Raw genomic sequence first — 21,831 nt, 5'->3', positions numbered from 1 at the left:
GGCTCCCGTGGTATCTCTTAGAGATTATGTTATCCTGATTGCATCCAAGCTCCCCAGGTGGCAGTAGTGGTAAAGAGCCTACCTGACAGTGCAGGAGACATAAGAGACGTGGGTTCCATCCCTGGGTCGGGAAGATCCCCTACAGGAGGGCATGGCAACCTACTCCAGTATTCTTGCCTGGAGAATCCCATAGACAGAGGTGGCTGGCGGGCTATGGTCCATAGGGTTGCAGAGTCTGACACAAATGAAGTGACTTAATATGCATATAACATAAGCTTCTGACACGTGGTTTGACTTGGCATAGATTGACTATGAAATACAAACCCAAGCAGGAGCCTTACATGTTTTATTAGTGTTACAGTCATTATAGGAGTACTGATTGATGTTCATCCCATTTTAAGAAATAGTTCTTATTTGTGACTCATTAATAATTTGCATAATCATTATATGCAATATATGATTATATGCAATAATCGTGTCTATCTAACTCTTCAGTGAATTTCAATACTCTGAGAATCATTATGTGTATGATCATGAGATAAGAGTCAATTAGCTCTAGCCACATTCTTGAAAACATTTAACTAGGAAAACACGTCACTCGAATGTGATCAAGTGCTAACTGTTCTTTTAGGACTAAGCTATGACTATTAAAGAACCTGCACCAGGATAAACTCCTTTCTAAGAAATAACATTTAATTAAGAACTTTTTTCCTAATCTGTAGCTTTCTTGGTCTCTTTCATGCAACGAATTCTGGCATATGGACCTCAGTTGCAGGGTCATTTTCTTTCCTAAGGAAACGTCTTAATCCTAGGAGGAAGCTCGTAAGGTTTGGTTTGCTTGTGTAGCTTCTCTTCTCTTCTCTTCATTATTTCTCTCAAGCGATTTTGCTCCTGTAACTCCTTATCTTTCCGTTCTTCAGCCTCACATATTGCGTCTTCTTCCTGCCGCATCTTTTGCTCTTCCTGCCACTGTTAGAGAGAAGGTGTCGTTTACATATGATTTCCCATGAAAAAGGCCTATCAGTTCACTCAGGTGTTCAGTCACCGCACTGCAGAGCGGCAGCAGCGTGCAAGGTACCTGCGTGTCTGCTCAGCAGTTCAGGATCTGTCCTGTGCCTTGCACATCAGGGACACTTGATAAAATTCAGCGGGCTCGGCAGGACACTTACTGCAGCAGCTGTGTGCTTCGGTTTATTGTCAGTTCTACGGACTCCACCTTCCCTCCCCTATTCACGTTTGTAATTTTAAGACAAGAAATTGAGCAATTATGAAAAATTGACCAGAAAAGTATAGTCCAGAGATCTCGATTTGTATGTAGACTCAGTCATTTACTATCTTTAAACCTTGAACAATTAACTGAATCATAAAGCTACATTCTTCTTATTGGTAAATGTTTTACAGACTTGTTGTAAGGATTAAATTAACTACTGTAAGAGCATTTGTAAAGCTTGAGATATTAGTACAAAGCACTATAGTTATAGCTATTCATAGGAAATGTATATTGATGAATACTTTTAAAAGATGTGATATTCGGAGAAACTTCGATAAACCTCTACAAGTTAGTACTACCAAACTACTATTTGATTAGGCCAGCCACAGATCAAACAATCTGGACCCTATCCATTCTCAAACATGTTTTCCAGAAAGGATGGCTTTGCCTGTCTATAGAAAAATTGATGGCAGTGAATGCTTAGATACTGCTTATACCCTTGGAAGGAAGAAAAGATGATGGCTCTTAGGAGGCATTTCCTAGCCTCCTCTCTATCACTCAAAACAGTGTCCTCTGCCTCTTTAGGTCAATGTGTTTAATCACAGAGTGATTAAAGTCTTTTGACTCTTTCAAGGGTACAGAACGATAAGGCAAAAGATTTTTATTCTGTTATTAAAACTACACTATATATGTGTGTATATATACATTGGCAACCTGCTATCTTCTGTAGTACAGTCCAGATAATTTAATTTAAGTGAATGGTAAAATTATAGCTGTTGCAATTGATGAGCTATTAGGAATTTTTGATAATGCCTTGTACATATGATATATTTGTTTAGCATAAATGTTATTAGTGAATAAAACAGCAATACTATAGCTCTCATTTTGTAATTCTAGGATATCATTCAGTTTCCAAACCCCAATACTTGTGGCTGTTGCTACAGTGGCTTCAGTATTGACTCTGTGAATAAATAACTATTTAGTGGGATCAGTATATGAAATAATCACTTATTCTTTCTCAAAATATCACTAATAAAAGGAATGTAAAAAGTAAACCATGGGAATATAAACACAATCTGAGAAATAATATACAACTGGTGATAAAATTAATTTAAGCACATTCTACATAGTATTGAATCCCTATTATATTAAAAGAAAAAACAAAATATAAGTATTCTACTTATATAAGTAACTTATAAGTATATAAGTAACTCTACTCCTAAAAAGAAGCAGTAATAAATGATTTGGCAAGAAATCACTGATTATATATAGTTCAGTAGATTAAAACCTGTTCAGTGGCCTTGCCTTGTTACTGCTTGTTTAACTGATACCAAGAACAGAATGATTAAAGTCTTTCTAATACTTCAGGAGTAAAGAATGGTCACTGAAAAAACTGAGTCAAAAGATTTTTGTTCTTTCATTAAAAATACACTACAGAAGAAATCAGTGTTCAGTGTTCAACATCAGATTCCTATCACACACTCACAAAAATCGGTACTAACTCAGGAAACAGAATAAGGCTAGTATTTTATAAATGAAAGAAAGCCAAACCTTCTGTACCCCAATGAAGGCACTGAAGTATATAGACAGTACAGTGAGATATAATTCAAATCTCAATCAAAACGCAATCTACTTTTGAGTTCCATGATCAGTGTTTCCATCTCAGAACTACACTTTCTGATTAAAAATGCCTTTAAAGAACAAAGCTTTTCCTGCTCCTTTAAGAAAATCAAACTTACGTGATGGTCAACGATTCTTGCCAACTCTCTGTCCGCCCTGGTGAAAAAATCTGGATATGGAAACAAAGGCGCTTCTGCCACAGAAGAATATTCCCTTCAAAAGAGCACAAGAACAGATCCAACGTCAGGTACAGACACTCTTCCTCCCGGGAGACACAGATGTGCAAATCTCCATTGTTAAGCATTTTGATTCTATATTGCTAACATGGAAGACTTAATCTGTAGAGAAAATTAAATGTTAGTTTTTAGTTTCTGTAAACCATTTGGGTTATTAAAACTGACAATTTTGAGGGTAAGGTATGGCATACAGAATGAGAACAAGAAGATAATAAAAAGGCAACCGCTCCTAGGAGATATAAATACTTTAGCTAGTCAGTAGTGAATGAGATACCCACTCCAGTGTTCTTGCCTGGAGAACCCAAGGGACAGGGGAGCCTGGTGGGCTGCCGTCTCTGGGGTCGCACAGAGTCGGACACGACTGAAGTGACTCAGCAGCAGCAGCAGCAGCAGCAGCAGTGAATGAGATGCTATGAAAGGCTTCAGGAAGCCTGAAGTAGACTGTGCCCACTGGGGAGATGAAAATGCCCATCCCTGTACACAGCCCCATGACCCTGAAAGTTTTGGTGGAATTCTAAGCCTAAGAATTTGATCATAGAGCTACTAAAAAAAAAAAAGCTATAACTTCAATATTTCTTTCAAGTCTTTGTATTACTAAGGGTAGAACTGTAGTAGACTTTAGCAACAACTCAGTGGAAGTGCTGGCAGTACAAAGCTGGGCCCTCGACTGGTGGAGATTTCACATTAAACATTCCACATCATAATTATATTATTGAATTTATTATCAAAAAACTATTGTGAGTGCAGAAATATGTTATGCAACAAAATGGTGGTAGAGAATATGGTTTGGAAGGAGAGAAAGTAGGTTTAAAGGAGAAGCTCTTAGGAAAGGGTCTACGGAGAGATATAGCTGGTGAAAATTTCCATATTCAAAACGCCTGACCAGTTTTTAAGACTATAATGTCTAGTAAGCACTTTTTCAAGTTGTTGCCCCTACCCTTTGTGGCATCCTTCTCTCCTACCTGGGTTGCTTGATGCCGCACTAGACGTTTCTCAAATCCTTCCATTTATCTTCAGCTCCACTATTATTTTCCTTATCTAAGCACTTATGTCTTACCTGGATTAAGACCTCCTTGTTTATAATCTCTACATCCACCATGCCTTACTCTTTTTATTCTTGTCTCTATAAAGTAGCCAGAATTTTTTTTCCAAAATACAAAATGGATCACGTCAATCCCTGGCTTCAAACTCTTCAGTAAATCCCCAGTAGCTTTAGAATGAAGATTACATCTCTTGGGACTTCCTGGTGGTCCAGTGGCTAAGACTCGATGCCCCCAGTGCAGGGGACCCGGGCTCAATCCCTGGTTGGGGAACTAGATCCCACATGCCGCAACTGAAAATAAGATCCTGCATGCTGCAACGAAGACCTGGCACAGCAAAATAAAACTAATTTTATATTTTTTAAAGATTGTATTTCTTGTTGAAGAAGGCTGAAGCAGACTGTGCGTTTGTTTCAGTGGCTTGCATGGCTTCTCCAGACTTACTTCTCTCCCTTCTTGGCCGAGGTCCATGTGTTCCTAACACATGGGCTTTCTTTCAGTTGCTGCAATGTGTTCTGCTCCACCTGACTACTGTTCACTTGTACATGCTGTCGCCCCTTTCTGCAAAGTCCTTTCCCTCCTCTTCCTCTCTGCTGCAGTGCTCAGTTCAGTTCAGTCGCTCAGTTGTGTCCGACTCTTTGTGACCCCATGGACTGCAGCACACCAAGCTTCCCTGTCCATCACCAACTCCCAGAGTCCACCCAAACCCATGTCCATTGAGTCAGTGATGCCATCCAACCATCTCATCCTCTGTCGTCCCCTTCTCCTCCTGCCCTCAATCTTTCCCAGCATCAGGGTCTTTTCCAGTGAGTCAGGTCTTCACATCAGGTGGCCAAAGTATTGGAGTTTCAGCTTCAGCATCAGTCCTTCCAAGGAACACTCAGGACTGATCTCCTTTAGCATGCACTGGTTGGATCTCCTTGCAGTCCAAGGGACTCTCAACAGTCTTCTCCAACACCACAGTTCAAAAGCATCAATTCTTCAGCGCTCAGCTTTCTTTACGGTCCAACTTTCACATCCATACATGACCACTGGAAAAACCATAGCCTTGACTAGACAGACCTTTGTTGGCAAAGTAATGTATCTGCTTTTTAATATGCTCTCTAGGTTGGTCGTAATTTTCCTTCCAAGAAGTAAGCATCTTTTAATTTCATGGCTGAAATCACCATCTGCCATGATTTTGGAGCCCCAAAAATAAAGTCTGCCACTAATTCTCCATCTATTTGCCAGGAAGAGATGGGACCAAATGTCATGATCTTAGTTTTCTGAATGTAGAGCTTTAAGCCAACTCTTTCACTCTCCTCTTTCACTTTCATCAAGAGGCTCTTTAGTTCTTCTTCACCTTCTGCCATAAGGGTGGTGTCATCTGCATATTTGAGGTTATTGATATTTCTCCCGGCAATCTTGATTCCAGCTTGTGCTTCATCCAGCCCAGTGTTTCTCATGATGTACTCTGCATATAAGTTAAATAAGCAGGGTGACAGTATACAGCCTTGACATACTTCTTTGCCTATTTGGAACCAGTCTGTTGTTCCATGTCCAGTTCCAACTGTTGCTTCCTGACCTGCATATAGGTTTCTCAAGAGGCACATCAGATGGTCTGATATTCCCATCTCTTTCAGAATTTTCCACAGTTTATAGTGATCCACACAGTCGAAGGCTTTGGCGTAGTCAATAAAACAGAAATAGATGTTTTTCTGGAACTCTCTTGCTTTTTCCACGATCCAGCAGATGTTGGCAATTTGACCTCTGGATCCTCTGCCTTTTCTAAATCCAGCTTGAACATCTGGAAGTTCACAGTTCATGTATTGCTGAAGCCAATTTGGAGAATTTTGAGCATTACTTTACCAGCATGTGAGATGAGTGCATTAACTAGCTGCAGTGCTAGTTAATGCTTACTTATCCTTCATCTTCTCAGTTCAAGCCCAGTAACCACAGCTGTCAATCCACCATGGGCCTCTCCTTCATCATACTGATCTCAGTTGTAACTTCACATTTATCTGTGTGCCTCTATGAGTTTTATTTTCTTGACTAAATATGAGCTGCATGATTGTGGACACTATTGCTTGCTAATCATTGTCTCCACAGTGCCCAACCCAGGCCATAAAGATGAGTCTACCACACAACACTCTATGTTGGCAGAACAGTGCCCAGTACAGCGAGAAGATGGCAATCTCAGGAGGTAAGGCATCAGAGTAGAGCTAATAACAGGGATTCATAGGAAGACAACTAATGTGACAGGTGACCAGGGAAAATATATGGAAACCTCTCCAATCTCATAAGATTCACAAGTATTGTGGAGCAGAAGAGCAGAGAGCTTCGCACTTCCTGTAGGATAGAGGTCCTCATCATTCTATTGAAATATTAAAGGAAAATGTGATTCTAGAATACTGGTGAGTTAGAGGGAACCTGGGGGCTGAGACCTGGGTTAACTATATATATCCAGTAAAATCTGGGCACTTCAGATATTCAAAGAATTGTGGTAAATGCTGTGAAGACATAAATGAGACAAAACTTTTTAAATCGTTAAATGTACTCAAGTAAGTTGCCTCAAATTCCTTCTTGGATTATAACAGTTTAAAGAGATGCATAACAATATAGGCAATGTTAGAAAGTCTTTAAAATGGGAAGATTAGATGAATAGGCTTGTGCATCTGTGGTTTCTAGTTACCTCAGTTGAATAGTTTGTACTGGAAAAGAAAAATGCATAAAAAACTATAATACAGCATGAGACAATACAATGCAAGTCAACATGAGAGATAAGAGAGATAAATATTCAATGATATAAACAGAAGAATCCAGTAAAATTGTTAAGAAACAGGTTCTGCACTCAGATCTCTAGGCAAATTTTCATCTTGCCACTTAGTATTATTTAATCACTGTTCCTCAGTGTCTCCATTTTTAACATAAAAAAATAGTGCCTTCTTTTTATGTATTATTAAGATTAAAATGGAATAATGCATAAAGCACCTATGACAGAGAAAATACTAAACATGTTTTGGCTATACCATTCTCTGGTAATGTCATTATCAGAAAAATTGAGGGGACTAAGCCATGGTTTTTCGATGATACTGAAAGAGAAGAGAATAAAATAAGAGAAAAAGTAATGGAAGGTAAAACAATTAGTTCACTTCAGTTCAATCACTCAGTTGTGTCCAACTCTTTGTGACTCCATGGATTGCAGCATGCCAGGCCTCCCTGTCCATCACCAACTCCTGGAGTTTACTCAAACTCATGTCCATTGAGTCAGTGATGCCATCCAGCCATCTCATGCTCTGTCGTCCCCTTCTCCTCCCACCTTCAATCTTTCCCAGCATCAGGGTCTTTTCAAATGAGTCAGCTCTTTGCATCAGGTGGCCAAAGCACTGGAGCTTCAGCTTCAGCATCAGTCCTTTCAAAGAATATTCAGAACTGATTTCCTTTATGACTGACAGGTTTTATCTCCTTGCAGTCCAAGGGACTCTCAAGAGACTTACCAACACCACAGTTCAAAAGCATCAATTCTTTGGTGCTCAGCTTTCTTTATGGTCCAACTCTCATGTCCATACATGACTACTAGAAAAACCATAGCCTTGACTACACGGACCTTTGTTAGCAAAACAATGTCTCTGCTTTTTAATATGCTGTCTAGGTTGGTCATAGCTTTTCTTCCAAGGAGCAAGCATCTTTTAATTTCAAGGCTTCATTCAGTCACCATCTGCAGTGATTTTGGAACACCCCATAATAAAGTTTCTCACTGTTTCCATTGTTTCCCCATCTATTTGCCATGAAGTGATGGGACCAGGTGCCATGATCTTCATTTTTTGAATGTTGAGTTTTAAGCCAATTTTTTCACTCTCCTCTTTCACTTTCATCAAGAGGCTCTTTAATTCCTTTTCACTTTCTGCCATAAGGGTGGTGTCATCTGCATATCTGAGGTTATTGATCTATCTCCTGGCAATCTTGATTCCAGCTTGTGCTACATCTAGCCCGGCATTTCACATAATGTACTCTGCATATAAGTTAAATAAGCAGGGTGACAATATACAGCTTTGAAGTACTCCTTTCCTATTTGGACCCAGTCCATTGTTCCATGTCCAGTTCTAACTGTTGCTTCTTGACCTGCATATAGGTTTATAGATGGCAGGTCAGGTGGTCTGGTATTCCCATCTCTTTCAGAATTTCCCACAGTTTGTTGTGATCCACACAGTCAAATGTTTAGCATAGTCAATGAAGCAGAAGTAGATGTTTTTCTGGAACTCTCTTGCTTTTTTTCCATGATCCAACAGATATCGGCAATTTGATCTCTGATTCCCCTGCCTTTTCTAAAACCAGGTTGAACATCTGGAAGTTCACGGTTCATGTACTGCTGAAGCCTGGCTTAGAGAATTTTGAGCATTACTTTACTAGTGTGTGAGATGAGTGCAATTGTGTGGTAGTTTGAGCATTCTTTGGCATTGCCTTTCTTTGGGATTGGAATGAAAACTGACCTTTTCCAGTCCTGTGGCCACTGCTGAGTTTTCCAAATTTGCTGGCATATTGAGTGCAGCACTTTCACAGCATCATCTTTCAGGATTCGAAATGCTTAACTGGAATTCCATCACCTCCACTAGCTTTGTTCGTACTGATGCTTTCTAAGGCCCACTTGACTTCACATTCCAGGATGTCTGACTCTAGGTGAGTGATCACACCATTGTGATTATCTGGGTCATGAAGATCACTTTTGTATAGTTCTTCTGTATATTCCTGCTACCTCTTAATATCTTCTGCTTCTGTTAGATTCAAAATGCTTCTGTCCTTTATTGTGCTCATCTTTGCATGAAATGTTTCCTTGGTATTCTAATTTTAAGATTATACAGTGGAAGTGACAAATAGATCCAAGTGATTAGATCTTGTGGACAGAGTGCCTGAAGAACTATGGATGGAAGTTCATAACATTGTACAGGTGGCTGTGATCAAAACCATCCCCAAGAAAAAGAATGCAAAATGGTGAAATGGTTGTCTGAGGAAGCCTTAGAAATAGCTGGGAAAAGAAGAAAAGTTAAAGGCAAAGGAGAAAAGGAAAGATATATCCATGTGGATGCAGAGTTCCAAAGAGTAGCAAGGAAAGATAAGAAAGCCTTCCACAGTGATCAATGCAACAAAATACAGGAAAACAATAGAATGGGAAAGACTAGAGGTCTCTTCAAGAAAATTAGAGATACCAAGGGAACATTTCATGCAAAGATGGGCTCAATAAAGGACAGAAAACAATTAAGATGAGGCTTAAATGAGATGCACACTTCAAATGTTTGGAATTTAATGGGAAGTACTGAAAACCCTATCTGGAAAGATGGTGTCCTGAAATCCTAAGCTTGTCAAAACAAAGTGGAGTAAATTGGCAGTCTTAAAATTGGCATTTTCCCTGGTATACTTCATGACATCTGGTCCCATCACTTCATGGCAAATAGATGGGGAAACAGTGGAAACAGTGACAGACTTTATTATTTTGGACTCCAAGATCACTGCAGATGATGACTGCAGCCATGAAATTAAAAGACATTTGCTCCTTGGAAGTAAAGTTATGACCAACCTAGATATCATATTAAAAAGCAGAGACATTACTTTGTCAACAAAGGTCCATCTAGTCAAAGCTTTTGTTTTTCCAGTAGTCATGTATGGAAGTGAGAGTTGGACTATAAAGAAAGCTGAGCACCGAAGAACTGATGCTTTTGAACTGTTGCTTGTGTGATGTTGGCGAAGACTCCTGAGAGTCTCTTGGACATCAAGGAGATCCAACCAGTCCATCCTAAAGGAAATCAGTCCTGAATATTCATTGGAAGGACTGATGCTGTAGCTGAAACTCCAATACTTTGGCCACCTGATGTGAAGAACTGACTCATTTGAAAAGAGCCTGATGCTGGGAAAGACTGAGGGCAGGAGGAGAAGGGGATGACAGAGCATGAGATGGTTGGATAGCATCACTGACTCATAGGACTTGAGTTTGAGTAAACTCCAGGAGTTGGTGATGAACAGAGAGGCCTGGCATGCTGTGGTCCATGGGGTCCCAAAGAGTCGGACATGACTGAGTGACTGAACTGAACTGAACTGGTATACTTTATTTTCATTTTGATGTTCAGCCTGGATAATGATCTTCAAAAAAGGCATGGATATATGACCTTTCACTGATTCCAAACTTGTCCCAGTAATTCTATATTTTTTCTTTTTGGAAGTTGAAAGTTTCATTATTTGATTACTAGAATACTCTTTAAGCCGTTCCTTCCTCAAAGACTTCCTCGGTTCCACTGCAGTTTCTTCTTTCTCTTTCAGCTTTATTGAGATATAACTGACATATAACATTGTATAAATTTAAGTTGTACCACATAATTTAAGACAAATTATATTACAAAATGATTACCAAAATAAGGTTAATTAACACCTCCATTATTTCACATACCTAACTCTTTTGTATGTGGGTAATGAGAACATGTAAGATCTACTCTCTTGGCAAGGTTCAAGTATTTAATACAATATTGTTAACTACAGTCACCAATGTGCACCTTAGAGCCTCAGGACGGGGGCATGTTAAAATTGGACGTTTGTACCTTTGACTAACACGTCCCATCTCTCCCTTCCCCAACCCTCAACAAGCTCCTCTGTTTCTGTGAGTTCTGCTTTTAAGAGTACACATATAAATGGAGTGATACAGTGCTTGTCTTCCTCTGACTTATTTGACTAGGCATAATATTCTCTAGGTCTATAAACCCTGCTGCAGATGGTAATATTTTATTTATTATTATTATTATTATTTGATTTATTTTTGTGGCTGAGTGCTATTCTGTTATCCATTATTTTGCTGAAGTTCAGTTAGGTTGTTTTCATGTCTTGGCTATTGTAAGCGATACTGCAATAACCACGGGAGTGCAGATATCTTTTCAAGATGTTTATTTTGTTTCCTTTGGATATATACCCAGAATTCGAACTGCTATTTACATGTTAGCTCTATTTTTCATTTTTGCAGACCCTCCATACTGCTTTCCATAGTGGCTTCACCAATTTCCATTTCTACCAACAGTGCACAAAGGTTCCCCTTTCTTGACATCATTGCCAACACTTCTCTCTTTTGCTTTTTGATAATAACCATTCTAACAGGAGTGAGGTGATGGCTTATTGTGCTGATTATATGCATTTCCCTGATGATTAGCAATATTGAGCACTTTTTGTACCTGTCAGCTGTTGTATATCTTTGAAATAATGTCTATTCCAGTCCTTCGCCATTTTCTAATTTGATTATTTGAATATTTGCTGTCGACATGTAAGAATTCCTTATATATTTTGAACATTAACTCTTATCTCATAGACGGTTTGGGAATATTTAACTCCGTTCCGTAGGCTGCCTTTTCATATCTGTTTCTTTTGCTGTGGAGAAGCTTTTTAGTTTCATGTACTCCTGCTTGCCGATTTTAGTGTCAACTTCATAAAATCATTGCTAAGACCAATGTCAAGATGCCTTTCCCTTATGCTTTCCTCTAGGAATTTTATAGTTTCAGTTCTTACATCTAAGACTTAAGTCCATTTCAGGTTAACTCTTATGAGTGGTATGAGATAGGAGAACAGATTGCATTCTTTTACAAGTGAATGTTCAGTTTTCCTAGCACCAATTATTGAAGACACTGTCTGCTCCCCAGTGAGTGTTCCTGGCTCCCTTGTCAAATGTCAGTTACCCACATACACATGAATCTGTTTCTGGCTCTTTACTCTGCTCCACTGGTCTGTGTGTCTGTTTTATGCCATCACCATGCTGTTTTGATTACTCTGATTACTGCGTGTTAGTCGCTCAGTCGTATCTGACTCTTTCCAACCCAACTGACTGTTGCCCACAAGGCTCTTCTGTCCATGGAATTCTCCAAGTGAGAATACTTGAGTGGGTTGTCATTTCCTTCTCCAGGGGAACTTCCCAACCCAGGGATTGAATCCAGGTCTCCTACATTATAGGCAGATTCTTTACTGTGTGAGCCACCAGAGAAGCTTGATTACTACAGTTTGATTATACATTTTGATATTGGGAATGTGATGCCTGCAGTTTCTTTCTTTCTTGGGACTGCTTGAACTAATTGAGGTCTTTTGGGGTTTTATACAAATTTTAGAATTGTTTTTTCTATTTATGTGAAAAATGTCATTGAAATTTTGATAGGGATTGCACTGAATGTATAGATCATGTTAGCTTGTGGGAACACTTTAACAATATTAAAATCTTCTGATTTATGAGCATAGAATATCTTTCAGTTTATTTGTATATCCAATTTCTTTCATCACTAAATTCAAGTGATGACAGCACGGAACTGTCATCTCCTTAGTTAAATTTATTCCTAAGTATTTTATTCTTTTTGACAGTATTATTAAAAGATTGCTTGCTTTATTTAAGTTAGATCATTGTCAGTGTCTAGAAAAGCAGCTGATTTTTATATGTTGATTTTTTTTTTTTAATCCTGCAACTGTACTGAATTCATTTAACAGTTTTAACTTGGTGGGCTCTTTTGAGTTCTCTGTATGTAAAATCACATCATTTGCAAAACCATTAAAGTCTTTCTACTACTTGCTATCACTAGGAATTTCAGTACTATGTTAAGTATGAACAGTGAGGGGGGCAACTTTCTCTTATTTCTAATATCAAAGAGAAAACTTTCAGCTTTTCACCACTGAGTAAAATGTTAGCTGTGGGCATATTATTTATGTCCTTTGTTATGCTGAAGCATGTCCCTTCCATACCTAATTTGTTGAGCGTTTCTAATCATGAAGATGTAATATAATCACATCTACTGAAATAATATGGTTTTCATCTTTCATTCTATTAACGTGGTGTATCACATTTATTGATTTATGTATTTTGAACCACACTTGCATTCAAGGGGTAAATCCCACATGATCATGGTGTGTAATCCTTCTAAAGTATCCATTTTTTGAAAATTTGTATTTTTAAATTAAAAAATTTATTGATATATTTGATGCACAATATTATATAATAGGTTATAATAGATTTATAATTTTAAAGGTTATACTCCATTTATAAATATTGATATTTCATTTATTAGATAATATATCCTTGCTACTTATTTTATACAAATTAGTTTATACCTCTTTATCCCCTATTCCTGTCCTGCTCCTCCCCTTCCTATGGTAATGACTAGTTCATTCTCTGTATCTGTAAGTCTCTTTCTGTTTTGTTATATACACTAGTTTATTGTATTTTTTAGATTCCACATATAAGTGATATCGTAAAGTATTTGTCTTCCTCTGTCTGACTTGTTTCACTTAGGATAAGATCCTCCAAGTCAATCCATATTGCAAATGGAAAAGTTTCATTCTTTTTATGGCTGAGTAGTGTTCCATTGTACATCTATACCACACTTTCTTTATCCATTCACCTGTTAATGAACATTTAGGTTGCTTCCATATCCTGGCAATTGTAAATAACACTGCAACGAACATTGGGGTGCACGTTTTTTAATTAGTGCTTTTTCTTGTTTGGATATGTACCTGGGAGTGGAACTGCTAGGGCATACGGGAGTTCCATTTTCAATTTTTTGAGAAATTTCCAGAGTTTTCCACAGTGGCTGCACCAGTTTACATCCTCAACAAAGGTGACAGCACTGTATGAGGGCCCTTTCCCCACATGCCTGCTCACACTTGTTATGTGACAGCACTGTATGAGGGCCCTTTCCCCACACGCCTGCTCACACTTGTTATGTGACAGCACTGTATGAGGGCCCTTTCCCCACACGCCTGCTCACACTTGTTATGTGTCAGCAGTGTATGAGGGCCCTTTTCTCCACATTCCTGCTCACACTTGTTATGTGTGTTCTTTTTGGAGAAAGCCATTCTGGCAAGGCTGAGGTGATATCTCATTGTCATTTCAATTTGCATTTTCCATATGATAAGTGATGTTCATCATCTTTTCATCTGCCTGTTGGTCATCTGCGTGTCCTTTTTGTAAAAAAACATCTACTCAGATCTTCTGCCCTTTTTAGAAACAGAGCTGTTTATTGTTTTTGATGTTGAGTTGCATGAGCTGTTTATAGATTCTGGATGTTAACCTGTTATTGGTCATACCATTTACAGATATTTTTCCCCATTTAGCAGGGGTTTTTTGTTTTGTTTTGTTGATGGTTGCCTTTTTTTGTGCAACAACTATTAAATAGGTCATAGTTGTTTATTTCTTTTACTATAGCAGAAAGAGCCTCCCAGAATGTCAAAACAGGTTAGCCTATGTATTGCCCTAGGAGTTTTTGGTCTTACATTTAGAACTTCAATTTTTACACTTAGGTGTTTAATCCATTTCGAGTTTATTTTTGTAGGTAGTGTTAGAGAATGTCCTGCTGTCTTTCTTTTACGTGTAGCTGTCCATCTATCCCAGCACTACTTTTTAAAGATACTTTATTGTATACCAACGCTCCTTGTCATAGATTAATCTACTATAAGTGTGTAAACATTTCTGGATTCTCTTCTGTTCCATGCAGCTGTGTGTCTGTTTTGGGGCCAGTACCATACTGATTTTCTTATGAGGCAAAGCTTCTTCTTTTCTCAAGATTGTTTTACCTTTGGGGTCTTTTGTGTTTCTGTATACATTTTAAAATTATTTGTTCTAGTTATGTGAAAAATGCCCTTAGTATTTTGATAGGGATTGCCCTGAATCTGTGGACTGCCTTGGGTAATTTGGCCATTGTAACAAATTTCTTACAATCCAAGAACACGGTTTATCTTTCCATTGCTTTATGCTGTCTTCAGTTTCTATCATTGCCTTAAACAGTTTTCTGGCTATAGGTCTTTTACCTCGTTAGGTAGGTTTCCGTCTTGGTATTTTATTACTCTGATGCAGTGGTAAATGGGATGGTTTCCTTAATTTCTCTGATAGTTGTTATTGTATAGCAATGCATCATATTTCTGTGTATTAATTTTGTATTCTGCAACGTTTATCAAATTCACTGACGAGCTGTGGTGACTTCAGAATTTTCGATGTGTAGTATCATGTCATCTGCAAACAGTGATGGTTTCACTTTCAAATGTGGATTCCAATGTGGATTCCTTTTGTATCCTTTTTCCCTCCAATTACTGTGGCTAGGGCTTATCTTTTGTGTATCTACTGAAGGTTTTTGCTTTGTGGTTTCCATGGGACTTGTATAAAGCATATCATTACTATAATAATCTATTATAATAATCTATAATATCTATTATTATTATAATAACCTTACCTCAATTGCATACAAAAATTGGCTCTTAAATAGAACTGTCCATTAATACTCCAGGAGCATTTTTCCCCAATTCCATTTTAATCCATTCTTAGGAAACATAAATCATTTTTTTAGGAAACATGGATCATTCTGGAAACTGAATGTATCATGTCCTCAGAGATACATTTAAACATAATTTTCATACTCACAACCCAACTTCGTCATATTAAATCTGTCATACATCTTTAAAGCAGGAGGTTTAAAAGTAATTTTCTGGGCACATGAATGAAAAAATTTTAACTCAATGTTAATTTTTCATTTTGGAAGAGTGATTGTTTCAAGTAGCAAATTGCATCTGAGTATGCTTGCACCATTATTTTTATTTTCTTTCACTATAATTACCTTGCCCAAATAACAGAGCCTCAAGATCACAGCTTCCTAGAAGGGACAGGATTTAAAGCACAGATATTTACAAGAAAGTTTTCCAAAATTAAAAGAAAAAAAAACAACTAACATCAAATAAATCTCCTTGGCTACTTTTAAAAAGTAGGTTAGTAAAGAAAGAGTTTGTTTTCAACTTGACTATAACCATTACTTGGGCCCACATTAAAAATATTTGGAGCCTATTGAATTGCTATTGCTTTGTAGTTCCTGAATTTTAAAATACCCCATGGATATTGTCTGCTCAGTGACAGTTAAAAAATTGTTCTGCTCTCACCCATCCAACACCTTCATCCTGGGTAGTGATCCTGTTTCTTCCAGGCATGAAGAACTGCCAGTCAGTGAAGGCTCCAGGGTCTAGGCTTCTGCCATTCCCAGTGATATCGTCTGTCTCAGACATCAGACTCCACCGTTTCAGTCTCACTTTCCCTCGTCAGCCAGACTATTGATCTAGTGGGTCCCCTACACACTGCATGCTGGGAAGTTTTAGGTGTCACTTTCACACTGAACAGAGATTACAGTGCAACTGAGGAGCTCAAAGTCATGGATTGTTCACTTCTTTTCAGTCCATTGAGTGAAAACGGACGTGTACACTAAAACAGTTCTTCCTGCATTTCCAGATACAGTATTTGGTAGGATATTGAGCCATGGACGGCCCGCTGGTACCCCAGCGTTGTGGAACCATCTTCTATTTCAACTTGTCTACAATCTCCTAAATATTTGGTAGGATACTGAGCCATGGACGGCCCACTGATACCCCAGCGTTGTGGAACCATCTTCTATTTCAACTTGTCTACAATCTCCTACATCAATTTAGTCACTAGAGCCTGGAGTCTGGTCATTAATCTAGTTTTAAACACTTAATCTGTGTGGTTATCACAACAGGATTGTGATGTGATTGAAAGTTGCCAAAAGACATAGCAAAACAAGATTAAAATTCTTTAAGGACAGCTTATGGAAACTTATGGAGTTGATTTCATGAAGCAGGGGAAAGCACAACATGCCCCAAGGCAGAGGGAGATTCCAGAAAACTTTAAAACCAATCTGGAAGGATGAGTATGAGTTAGTGTAGTGTGATTTAGAATAAAGTTTCCCAAAACTTAACTGAGTCTCATAGAGCCCTTTCAGGGACATAGGTTGGATGGAGAATAAGTGAGGACTTCAGTTTTGAACATGTTACATTTAAGTGTCTTCTTACACCAGCTGGAACCTGGTAGGCTCCCATCACAGTCATCCTGGGAATACTCCTGACCACTGGTCTCTGTTAGGGCCAGTGTTTTCTGAATTCATTGTTGTCTGTTTCTTACCCTTGATTTATCCCTTCATTTGGGAGGAAACTCTTAAGAAGATGATGATTAAAAGGTAAATAATATGAAAATGCATTTATTCTACCCTTATATTTAATAATGTAACCTCATGGACCGTAGCCTGCCAAGCTCCTCTGTCCAGGAAATTCTTGCCAGAATACTGGAGTGGGTAGCCTTTCCCTTCTCCAGGGGATCTTCCCAACCCAGGGATCGAACCCAGGTCTCCCGCATTGCACGCAGATTCTTTAACGTCTGAGCCACCAGGGAAGCCCATATATTTAATAAGTTGAGGCAGGGATAAATTCATGTCATTTGTTATTTGAACTCTACCCAAACTAAATAACAGCATGCAGTTAGATAAAGTTTTATATGAAATCTTATCTGTTTCCAAACATTATAAACCAAATATATTTAAATACCAACAGATACTTATCATTCTAGAGTAGGTATCGTTGTCCCTCAGTGTACTGGGGGAACTGCTCTGCTGCCTTCTAGGTTCTGAGGCTGGCTTTCATGGCATCTGATGCCATCCAGATTCCCAGGCATTTGTGTAGACTGTTTATTCTTTCTGAAACTGTATGATTTATTTATTGCTAATTTTCTCAATAGACAAATGCTGAAATCAGAACTAACAAAACAAATGCTTACTTCTTGCTTCCATAAACTCTGATATAATTCAGTAGGAATTCTCCATCTGGTGACCTGGGAACTCAGGGTCTTTCCATCGTGTAATGCCACCATTTCAATACGTGGCTTTCAAGTTCACTTTGACAGAGAAAGACTTGAGAGGAAAGACGCTAGTTTTTAACTGCTTTGGCAATTAAATTAAATCGTGTCACTTCTGCTCATGGTACTCGGCAAAAAACAAGTCATTCAAACCCAGGGTTTCTAAATTTCGACCATATTGACATGTGGACTAGATACATTATTCTGCTGGGCTGGGGTGGGGGGAGGCCGTGGGGGGTGGTTGTCTTACACATTGTGGGATATTTAGCAACCTGTCTGGCTTTGTCCACTAGATAGCGGTGACACCCTCGACTGTGACAAATGTCTGTTAGCACTGCCAGGGTCTCCTGGGAGGCAGAATCACTCCTGGTTAAGAATTACTACTCATCTAACTGCAAGAAAGTCTTCTGGGAAAAATAAAGAAGCACATGAAATGTTTTATGACTGCTAATGGTTCTCTCTATCACAGGAAGTTTTAAGCTTCCTTTTTCCCTAGTTTTTCAATGTTCACAAAGAGTGTGACAGATTCTCAAGGAGGTCCCCAGTAGCCCCACCTCCTAGCACTCATGCCCCGTGTACCTCTCTCCTGAGGATGCAGCTGATGCAATGACTTGTTTCTAAGCAACAGAATATGACAAAGGTAATGGGGATCACTCCTATGATTAGATGTGATTTTTGTCTTACTGGAAAATTCTCTTTTGCCTTCTTGGCATTTATGCTTTGGCAAATCATGTTGCCATATTGCAGAGGTCTACAAGACAAGAGCTAAGGATGGGCTGTATCCAGAAGGCTGCAAGTTGTTGAGATGCTAGTCTCGTAACCACAAGGAACTAAATCCTGCCTAATTTGTGAGTAATCTTAGAAGATGAGCCTTCCCTGCTTTGCCTGCAGATGAGACCCTAGTTTTGACCAACACTTTGATTGCAGCCTTGTGAGAGATTCTGAAACAGTAGGCCCAACTAAGTTATTAATATGTTTGGATTCTTGACCCAATGAAACTGTAAGATAATGTATAGTTTTGTTTTGTTTTCTTTTTTTTTTAAATTTAATTTAATTTTATTTTTTTAACTTTCCAATATTGTATTGGTTTTGCCATATATCAAAATGAATCCGCCACAGGTATACATGTGTTCCCTATCCTGAGCCCTTCTCCCTCCTCCCTCCCCATACCATCCCTCTGGGTTGTCCCAGTGCACCAGCCCCAAGCATCCAGTATCGTGCATCGAACCTGGACTGGCAACTCGTTTCATATATGATATCATGCATGTGTCAATGCCATTCTCCCAAATCTCCCCACCCTCTCCTGTTTTGTTTTCTTCATAGTCATTTATTACAGAGCAATGGTAACTAACGGGCTTCCCGGGTGGCGCTAGTGGTAAGGAATCTGCCTGACAATGCAGGGGACATAAGAGACACTGGTATGATCCCTGGGTCAGGAAGATCTCTTGGAGGAGGAAATGGCAAGATGGCTGAGTGGGTACTCAGACATTCTTGCCTGGGAAATCCCATGAACAGAAGCCTGGAGGGCTACAGTCCACGGGTCGTGGAGTCGGACATGCTGAGCACCAGCGGTAACTAACACAGGCTCCCCAGGTGGCGCTGGTGGTGAAGAGCCCACCTGCCAGTGCAGGAGACAAGAGAGGGGCAGGCTCTACCCCTGCGTCAGGAAGATCCGCTTGGAGGACGTGGCAGCCACTCCAGTATTCTTGCACGGAATCCCATGGACAGAAGTCTGGTGGGCTATAGTGCATAGGGTTGCAGAGGGTCGGACATGACTTAAGCGACTTAGCATGCGAGAAATGATAACTAATACAAAATGCCTTATGGTAAGTCTTTTCAAATTTATTTTTTGAGCACTATTTGGGCCACTTAAATGTATAAATGTGGGTTTAATTTTTCAAATTTCATTGATAAATAACTCCCCTTTGTCTTCTTTATATCTCCTCCATGCTCAGGACTCCCTTTATTCAAATGTTAGACCTCCTGAATTGTGTCTTTAATTTTATCTTTTTGTTCCCATTTTTCCTTTGTCTTTATTATACTTTCTAGAGATCCCATAAACTTTATCTTCCAAACCTTCTGTTGAATTTTTAGCTTCCATTATTACATTTTTAATTTCTGAGAATAGTTTCTTTCTCACACTGCTCTTTTTCTATAGCCTCCCTTTTTCATGGATGAAAACATTTTCATTTATTTCTCAGAAGATAATTATTATAGATTAAAAAAATTCCTTCTATCATTTTGCACTGTTTCAGTATTCTTTGAGTTTTATTTCTTTACATTTTATTTTTACATTATTTTTTTACATTTATTTCATTCCGTGTCTATTATACTGGAGTTTGTTTTTCAAATATTTGGTTTATCCTATATATGTCATATTTTAACAGCTTTATTGAGGTATAAATAGCAAATAATAAGGTATGTGTGCTGTGTGTGTGCTAAGTCACTTCAGTTGTGTCTGACTTTTTGCAACCCCATGGACTCTAGCCCGCCAGGCTCCTCTGTCCACGGTGATTCTCCAGGAAAGAATACTGGGGGTGGGTTGCCATTTCCTTCTCCAAAATAATTTAATACACTATGATATATATATTATGCTCATGGAACCATCACTATTTTTGAGAAAATTAACCATCATTCCCCAAATAGTCTTCATGCCCCTTCTCAATTATTCATGACAAAAGGCAAAAGAGTAAAAAGGCGAGGGGAAGCCACGGATGGGTTGTTGGGGCTTATTAATTAATGGGCCTCATCATGGAGAGATTGGGAAGTGATTATATTAATGATGTTACTGAATAACACAGTACCCCTAAACAAGCAGCTTAAAGCAACAAACACCCATCATTTCCGTTTTTCTAGGTCAGGGATTTGGGCCTGGCCTTTGGCTCAGGGTCTCTCAACGGGCCGCTGATCAAGACGCTGGCAGAGTCTGCAGAAAGTTCCTGCAGGGGGAGGGTCCAAGCAGATTCTGGTGAGGGTGGGTGAGCCCCAGGCCTCACTGCTGTTGCCTGCTTGACAGTCAAGACGCGCACTGGGAAAACGCGGTAGTTCATTCCCCTCAGGGTTGCTGAGCGTGAGAGAGAGTCTCTAAGACAGAAGCCCCTGTCCTTTGTAACCTAATCTTGGAAATGACATCTCCTTACTTCTGCCGTACTCTGTTCGTTGCAAGTGCATCACTAAGTCTAGTCCACACTCAAGAAAAAAGAAGCAGGCACACTCACGGGCTCCGACGGCGGGGGCTGGCCGCCACCGCGGCTGCGTGGGACTGCGGAGGCCGCGTCCGCCCCTCGGCGGCCGGCAGGAAGCCGAAGGTCAGTTTGCGGGCTCCGGGCACGTGAACCGGAAGCCTCTGGAGGGCTGCTGTTCGGCCTTGCGCGCTAGGTGACCCTGGATTAAAATTACCATGCGGGAAAATACGAGGAGGCAGGAGACAAGAGGCGTAGAAGGACTCAGAGCAGGCGATGGCACCCCACTGCAGTACTCTTGCCTGGAAAATCCCATGGACGGAGGAGCCTCGTGGGCTGCAGTCCATGGGGTCACTAACAGTCGGGCCCGACTGAGCGACTTCACTTTCACTTTTCACTTTCATGCATTGGAGAAGGAAATGGCAACCCACTCCAGTGTTCTTGCCTGGAGAATCCCAGGGACGGGGGAGCGTGGTGGGCTGCCGTCTGTGGGGTCGCACAGAGTCAGACACGACTGAAGCGACTTAGCAGCAGCAGCAGCAGAAGGACTCGAGTGAACCTCCTCTCAGGAAAACGCCAACCTCACGACTAACTTTTGAGGAGCCACTGACAACTGAAAAAAAAGAAAGACTCAAAACTACCTAAAAAGGCAGTCTACGCCCAAGGAGAAGCCCCGATGAGTCAGAGGAGCGCTCTGAGCCCCACGTCAGGCCCCTCAGCCGGGCATCTGATGTCAGAAGGAGGAGGAGCCCCCGAGCATCTGGCTTTGAAGGCCACGGGGCTCCAGGGGGAGCTCCAGGGATTGGGGGGACAGAGACTCCACTCTGGGGGAGCGCACAGATGTTACACACGCCGAGACCCAGGGCAAAGCACTGGGACTCCT

At 39.8% G+C, this 21,831-nt stretch overlaps 1 protein-coding gene across 21 annotated transcripts in view; it reads right to left on the bottom strand.

The window, feature by feature from the left end:
• Positions 1–331: 331 nt before the first annotated feature.
• Positions 332–21,831, bottom strand: part of TMEM232 (transmembrane protein 232) — a 287,557-nt gene continuing 266,057 nt past the window's right edge. For all 21 annotated transcript variants that reach the window (XM_010843785.1, XM_010843766.1, XM_010843776.1 and 18 more), the window contains 2 exons: positions 2,950–3,043; positions 332–969 (listed from right to left, as the gene is read on the bottom strand). In XM_010843785.1, the coding sequence (XP_010842087.1) occupies positions 790–969; positions 2,950–3,043 (274 nt within the window). In that variant the 3' untranslated portion in view covers positions 332–789. The remainder of the gene's footprint in view (positions 970–2,949; positions 3,044–21,831) is intronic.

Source organism: Bison bison, unplaced genomic scaffold (genome assembly GCF_000754665.1).
Source record: "Bison bison bison isolate TAMUID 2011002044 unplaced genomic scaffold, Bison_UMD1.0 scf7180017864189, whole genome shotgun sequence".
NCBI classification, from domain to species: Eukaryota; Metazoa; Chordata; class Mammalia; order Artiodactyla; family Bovidae; genus Bison; species Bison bison.
This window is presented reverse-complemented; position numbering and strand designations above follow the sequence as displayed.